Genomic DNA, 7409 nt, shown 5'->3' with positions numbered 1-7409 from the left:
GTATGGCTGAGGAAACCCCTTAGCAGTAGTGTCCATCCCGATGATAATCCTTAGGCTAGGTCCCTTGTGATAGGTGTTTAGGGACGTAAAGTGAGGACAACGGGAATGGGTAATCAGGGTTATTGTTGGTTGGTGAAATTAATAAGTATATTATTATTGTGGGTTGAAAACCTTATATGCTCACCAGGCTGCCAAGCCTGACCTACTCAGTTTTTATGATTACAGGTAGTGGAACCCGATCATAGTCGGAGGACGACGAGAGATTTTTGGATTATAGGCCAGTAGTTGTAAATAACTGTTGAAAGGCTTATAATGTCTTGTTTATGATTTTGATTTGTATTGGAAGATGACATCCCGAGGTTTTGATATATATGGAAAATATATACCTTCTTAATGAAGGGTTTTGATAAACTTTTATCATATGTTGTTTGGGGACCAATTCCACAACATCTTTTATAAAGATTTCTCTAATTTTATTTTAAAAAGAATAAATTAAATCGGACTTTTCTGGCCGAGAACTTAGGGGATGTCACAGAATATGTCCTTGAAAAGGAGCTAATGGAAATTGACGAGTTTTCTACTACTCCCAAGGAGATTGCTGAGTTTTGAGCACATGAGAAGGATGCTACCAAGGTAGCCTTTATCATGCTTGCCACTATGTCAGCTGAACTCCAAAAGTCCTATGAGGACTTCTATCCTTTTGAGATGCACGAAGACCTGATGGAAAGATACCATCAGAGTACTCGGTAAGAGAGGTATGAAATCATCTCTTCCATGATAACAACCAAGATGAAGGATGGTGAACCCATCACGGGGCACATGTACAAAATGCAAAGGTTTGTGGACCGGTTGTTAAACTGGAATCTGAACTTCCCTAAGGAGCTGGCTATAGATATCACACCTAGCAAACTTCAAGGGCTTTTGACGACTCCTGAAACCGGTCTCAAAGGTAAAAATGTTGTTTTTACTCCTACCACAACTGCCCCTATTCTGGAAATTGGACAAGGGAAAGGGAAAAGGAGGAAGGCTCCGTCAAAGAGCCGCAAGGGTAAGTCTCTTGATGGATCCTCTTGAAGTGGGACCAAAGCTGGTTTTGTTGCTCCCTCTTCCATTCCTAAGGAAGCAAAGTGTTTCTACTATCACGACAAAGGGCACTGGAAGCGAAGCTGCCCCAAATACTTGTAGGATGTAAAGGATGAGAAGGTTAAACCCACCCATGCAGGTATTTATACTATTCTATCTAAAAACTCATCACATTATAACTCTTGGGTTCTTGACACAGGTTGTGGATTTCACATTCGTTCTGATGTGTAGGGCCTAAAAAATTAAGGATGTGGAGAACTGGAAGATAAACATGATCATGGGGAATAGCAAGGTTTCACCTGTTATCAGTATTTTCCTTTATATGAGATTGACATTATTACTGTAGTTGCTTAGTGTATGCGTCACAGTTATACATAATTAAGATCTTATAGCCTGAGAATGTTTGATTTGGCCTTATGTTCTGATCTTATTTGATTGGGAACGTAGGGTAGGGTTGGATATTCCAAAGTCTATGTGGTCCAGCATTATGTATGGCTAGCATACACTAGTGCTACATGGTTGGAGGAAGTTTCATGGGTGGGTTGTGTGAGGATGGTAGGTTAGTTGTGAGATAGTTATACTTCCTCTGGGAGTGAGGTTGAGTGGTCACCATGTGCATGTGTAGTGTTAGGGTGTTGTGGTGATACTTGAGGCAAATATGGGTACGTGTGAAAGGTAGTATTGGGTCCGTACTATTGAAAGCACATGACCCATACGCATAACAAGGAAGTCACAACCCTTAGGGTTTTGTACGGAGTTGGTTCCTGATTATTTATGTGGATTATCTGATATCTTCTTGTTATATTACAATATGGTGGTTATGAGGCGTTTCATGACTAGATCCGAATCGGGATCAGGACAGGGTGATAAGGAGGCCCCAGCGGCGCGTGAGATTATCGGCCAGGAGTAGCTAGTGATGACAGGGGATCGGGTTAGGGAGATCATCCATGAGGAGGTGGTTGAGATTATCCGGAGTCAGATTCTAGAGTTGTTTGGGACTATTAAGTCCGCTATGATGGAGTACTTTGATGATAGATATGTAGCCCCTGTTTAGACGGATATCGCTGCAGTTACCTCGGTTGTAACAACGGCAGGAGGGGAGGAGCCAGTCGGGGATTCCAGTACTAGTACTTCGATAACACGAAGCCCCCGACATTTGATGGCGTCCCGTATCCTATTATAGCTATGAGGTGACTGTCTGATGTGGAGGGATGTTTCTTCATGTGCTCGCGTCCTATTGACCAGAAGGTCAGGTGTGGCCTGCACTTGTTGTGGGCCGAGGCAAAGGATCGGTGGAGGTTGGTGACTGGGTCATACACAGATGATCAGAGAGCTGCGGTTACTTGGGAGCAGTTCTTGGATATGCTCTGTGCTCGCTACATTCTGTGGGTGGAGCGCGAGCGGTTGTCACAGGAGTTCTTAGATCTGAAGCAGGGTACTAAGTCGGTGGCGAAGATCACCCGCATGGTTATAGAGAGGGCGATGTTTTGCCCGGAGTTTGCCTCAGAGCAGGCTCAGATGACGCGTTATATGTGCATGCTCAAGAATGACATCCGTCAGTTTGTCACCACTCCTAGATGTGATCCACTCCTGGACCTACAGGAGGTCGTTAAGCAGCATGAGTTGGAGCTGGAGCTGCAGCTGAGGGAGCGGCGGCGGGCCCCGGTACAGTCGCAGCCGCACCAAAGTGGCCCAAGACTGTTGATACCAGGATTGGGGGACAGCCACACCGCACTTGTAGGGAGTGGGGGAAGGCTCATTCAGCGGCATGTCGAGCAGGGAATGGGTGCCACCGTTGTGGCAAGCAGGGTCATCTGGGCAGGGATTGCAAGCAGCAAACTTCGACTTCTAGGGTTAGACTTTGTTATCATTGTGAGCAGGTGGTCCATATTAAGGCCCAGTGTCCTTTGTTAGCTGCCAAGCCAGCATAGGCTCTAGTGCTGACTACCTTGAGGATTACAGATGGGAGGCCAGTTAGGGCGGAGCATCCGAAAACTCAGGGGCGTGCTTTCCATCTTAAAGCTCAGGAGGCCAAGGCAGCACCGGATGTGGTTGCTGGTATGTTTCTATCCTTTATCTCATTTATTATGTATGTCTTATGCTTATATGTAGTACCTATAAATAGCTACATTCTTGGTAAACTCCTTACTTGTGTTGGTTTTATTCGACTCGAGGGCGAGTTGGTCTTTCGTATCTCAGACATTTAGTAAGGAGTTCAGAGTGCCTATAGGCAACCTAGAGTGTCTGTTGCGAGTCTATATCACTAACAAAAACGGGATTTCCGCTGCTTCAGTTTACCGAGGATGTGAGATGGAGGTCTTTAGGATATCCTTCCTAATAGACTTGATTCCGATTCCCATGAGGGATGTATGCGTGATTGTGGGGATCGACTGGCTGAGTCGGTTTGGTGCCATGATTGATTGCGAGGGCCAGCAGGTAGTGGTTCAAACCCCAAGTGGGGGAGAACTGGTTATTTATGGCGAGGGCACTAGAGTGGGATCAGGATTTTGTTCGGCCGCCAGGGCTCAGTAGTACACTCAGCACAAGTGTGTGGGTTATCTAGCGTATGTGGTGGATACGCAGGTCAGGGATCAGACTTCAGTATCAGAGGTTCCATTGGTTCGAGAGTTTGCTGATGAGTTTCCGGCGGAGTTGCCAGGGATACCTCCGGAGTGGCAGGTCAAGTTTCGGATCGACCTAGTGCCAGGTGTGGCTCCTATTGCCAAGGAGCCGTACCTTTTGGCACCGCCTAATATGCAGGATCTGTCGTCTCAGTTACAGCAATTGCTAGGCAAGCAGTTCATTTGTCCGAGTAGTTCTCCATGAGGGGGCAGCGATCCTCTTCGTCAGGAAGAAGGATGGTACGCACCAGATGTGCATTGATTATAGGGAGTTGAACAAGTTAACGGTGAAGAACTGTTATCCACTCATAAGGATACATGATCTCTTTGATCAGTTGTAGGGTGCATCTTGGTTTTCTAAGATTGATTTGAGATCAGGGTACCATCAGGTCCAATTCAGAGAGGAGGACGTGGAGAAGACCGCGTTTCGAACTCGTTAAGGTCATTATGAGTTCGTGGTGATGTCGTTTGGACTCACCAACGCGCCAGCAATGTTTATGAATCTGATGAATTGGGTCTGCAGACCGATGCTAGGTCGCTCGGTCATTGTGTTCATTTATGATATCTTGGTGTATTCCAAGACCCGAGAGCAGCACGAGGAGCACCTCAGGGAATTGTTGGGAGTTCTGAGATGAGAAAGTCTGTACACCAAGTTCTTGAAATGTAAGTTTTGGTTACGAGAGGTCCAATTTCTAGGACACTTGGTCAACCAGGAGGGGATTTTGGTTGACCCGGCCAAAATCTAGGCAGTTATGCAGTGGGAGGTGCCGAGATCTCCTTCATATATTAGGAGTTTTCTGGGGTTAGAAGGGTAGTACCAAAGATTTATTCAAGATTTCTCCAAGATTGTAGTACCCCTCACTCGTCTAATGAGGAAGGGGGTGGATTTTCGGTGGGGCCCCGAGCAGCAGAGGGCATTTAAGACCCTCCGACAGCGATTAGGCTCTAGTCATGACCCTCCCGGAGGGAGTGGAGGATTTTGTGGTCTTCTGTGATGCATCCATCACGGGACTGGGAGTCGTTCTTATGCAGAGGGGACGGGTTATAGCATATGCCTCGTGGCAGTTGAAGTCGCACAAGACAAGATACCCTACTCATGATTTAGAGTTGGGAGCAGTGGTTTTCGCTCTTAAGATCTGGAGACATTACCTTTATGGGGTCCCCTGTAATGTATACACATACCATAAGAGTTGGAGACACATTATGGATCAGCCAAACTTGAATATGAGGCAGCGCAGGTTGCTGGATGTAGTTAAGGACTACGATTGTGATATCCTTTACCACTTGGGTAAAGCGAATGTGGTTGTGGACGCTCTGAGACGGAAATCAGCAGTACCTTCTTCTGCGGTGGCGTGTATGAGGATATCAATGTATTCCTTACTTGTGAGTTTGATCAGGGAAGCTTAGGCAGAGGGCATGCGTCAGGAAAATTGGAAGCTGGAAAGGATTAATGGTGAGAACAACCAGTTCGTGCAGGAAAGCCATGGGTTGTTGACCTGTTGTAGGCGGGTCTGGTTTCCGATGTCTGGCGGGGTCAGGCAAGTTGTTATGGAGGAGGCTCATAAGTCTCGTTTCTCTAGTCACCCGGGAGCCACCAAGATGTTATCGAGATATACGGTTGTGTTATTGCTGGCCATCTATGAAGCGAGACATCGCATGGTATGTCGCGAGGTGCTTGACCTGCAGGATGGTCAAGGCCAAGCATCAGAGGCCGCATGGCAGATTGTAGCCTCTAGAGGTTCCCATGTGGAAATAGGAGCAGATCACTAAGGATTTCATCACCAAGTTGCCGAGGACGGCCAGGGGTTTCGACGCTATTTGGGTCGTCGTGGATCTATTGACTAAGAGTTTCCACTTTTTAGCTATACGGGAGAGTTCGTCAGTAGAGAAATTGGCCGAGGTATTTATCCCTGAGATCGTTACTCGCCATGGGGTACTAGTTTCTATCATTTTAGATCGTGATATTCGGTTCACCTCCCGATTCTGGTAAAATTTCCATGAGGAACTGGTCACACCGCTGCACTTCACTACAGCCTATCATCCGCAGACTGATGGCCAGAGTGAGCAGACTATACATACTCTTGAGGATATCCTAAGGGCTTGCGTTATTGACTTCGGTGGGAGCCGGGACTCCTACCTAACGCTTGCAAAGTTTTCCTAGAACAACAAATTCCACTACAGCATAGGTGCCCCACCCTTCAAGCTGTTATATGGGTGGAGATGCCGCACCCCGGTTTGTTGGGGTGACATTGGTCACAGGGTGATGGTATGAACCGAGGTGGTTCTGCAGACTATTAAGAGGATTCAGCAGATTAGACAGTGACTGCAGACCACACAGAGCTGGGAGAAGAGCTACGCCGAACGGCGCCGATCTAAGATGGAATTTCAGGTTGGTGATATGGTACTCCCGAAGGTTTCACCCTGGAAGGGTGTCATCCGCTTCAGGAAGACAAGGAAATTGGATCCCCTCTATATTGGGCCATTCAGGGTTATTATCAGGGTTGGCAAGGTGGCCTATAGGTTGGAGCTCCTGGAGGAGCTGATTCAGATCCACAACACTTTCCACATCTCACAATTGCGGAAGTGCATCCTGGATGAGGATGTGATATTTTCGTTGGATAACATTCAAGTCGATGAGCACTTGAATTATGTGGAGAGACCGGTGCTCATTATTGAGAGGAAGGTGAAGATCCTACAAAGCAAGGAAGTGCCTTTGGTAAAGCTACAATGGTAGCATCGGAGGGGATCTGACTGGAATTGGGAGCCAGAGTTTGAAATGAGAGAGAGCTACCCGAATCTTTTCCCTGCATCCGACTTCGGGGACGAAGTCTAGGTCAAGTGGGGGAGAGTTGTAACACCTTGAACCTTGCAGGTATATCTTGAAAACTCTTCTTCCTTTTATTAGTTGCCATTTTTGTCCTTGGAGTTGGTTGTGTTGGGTCACGAGAAGTATAAGGACTAAAGTTGCAATTTTGGGACTGGAAGTAGTACGATGAGCGTACATAAGGGTACGCTATGCGTACTAGGTGCGCCCTAGTACGCTGGGCGCACAATCATGTACGGTTGGGTGTACTTATGTCCGATGAAAACCCTAGTATTTGGGGTTGAGGACTATATAAACACCTTTATGGCTCATTCCTTTGCTCATCCTCAACCTCCATACCTCATAAAACGTCCCAGACCCTAGAGTGTGTGAGGAAGTGTGAGTTAGTGTGCATTTTGGACCTTGGAAGTAAAAACATTGCTCTAAGGAGCTAGAAAAGGAGATAGAGGATATAGATCTGAAGTTATGTTGTGCCATTAAAGCTCCAAAAGGTAAAAAGATTGAAACTTTGTGCTTGCTTGTTTATAGATCTAGACATTTAACCTTATGGAGGTCTTATTGTCCCAAGAGTCCCAAGAGGATGAATGGGATGTCTTAGATGAAATAAGTTGTCCGTAAGACCATATGAGAGGTCCTAAGTGATAAAAATCAGTTCCCAATGGCTAGACTTGTCCCATGCATGAAGTAAGAAGGTCTTAATGGGTTAAGACCATCCGTTAAGGACTTTTTGGACGTCCAAAGTGATAAAGTCCTGAACTTTATGGTCCCAAGGCATATTTGGTCGATGGATCTGTGATATGGGTTTAAGTGCTTAAGCCATTAAGCACTTGTTAGGATTTTGGTAAAACCACGAGTGCGCTCAGCGTAAATTCTGTACGCCC

At 46.4% G+C, this 7409-nt stretch overlaps 1 protein-coding gene across 1 annotated transcript; it reads left to right on the top strand.

Moving 5' to 3' along the window:
- Positions 1-3393: 3393 nt before the first annotated feature.
- LOC145064114 (uncharacterized) lies at positions 3394-3909 on the top strand. Its single transcript, XM_079011628.1, has 2 exons — positions 3394-3552; positions 3667-3909. Exons 1-2 carry the CDS (start codon positions 3394-3396, stop codon positions 3907-3909), a joined length of 402 nt encoding a protein of 133 aa, XP_078867754.1.
- Positions 3910-7409: the final 3500 nt, after the last annotated feature.

Source organism: Lactuca serriola, chromosome 1 (assembly GCF_051521515.1).
Source record: "Lactuca serriola cultivar US96UC23 chromosome 1, Lser_US96UC23_V15, whole genome shotgun sequence".
NCBI classification, from domain to species: Eukaryota; Viridiplantae; Streptophyta; class Magnoliopsida; order Asterales; family Asteraceae; genus Lactuca; species Lactuca serriola.
The sequence above is the reverse complement of the archived record's forward strand: the minus strand, read 5'-3'. Positions and strand labels throughout refer to the sequence as shown.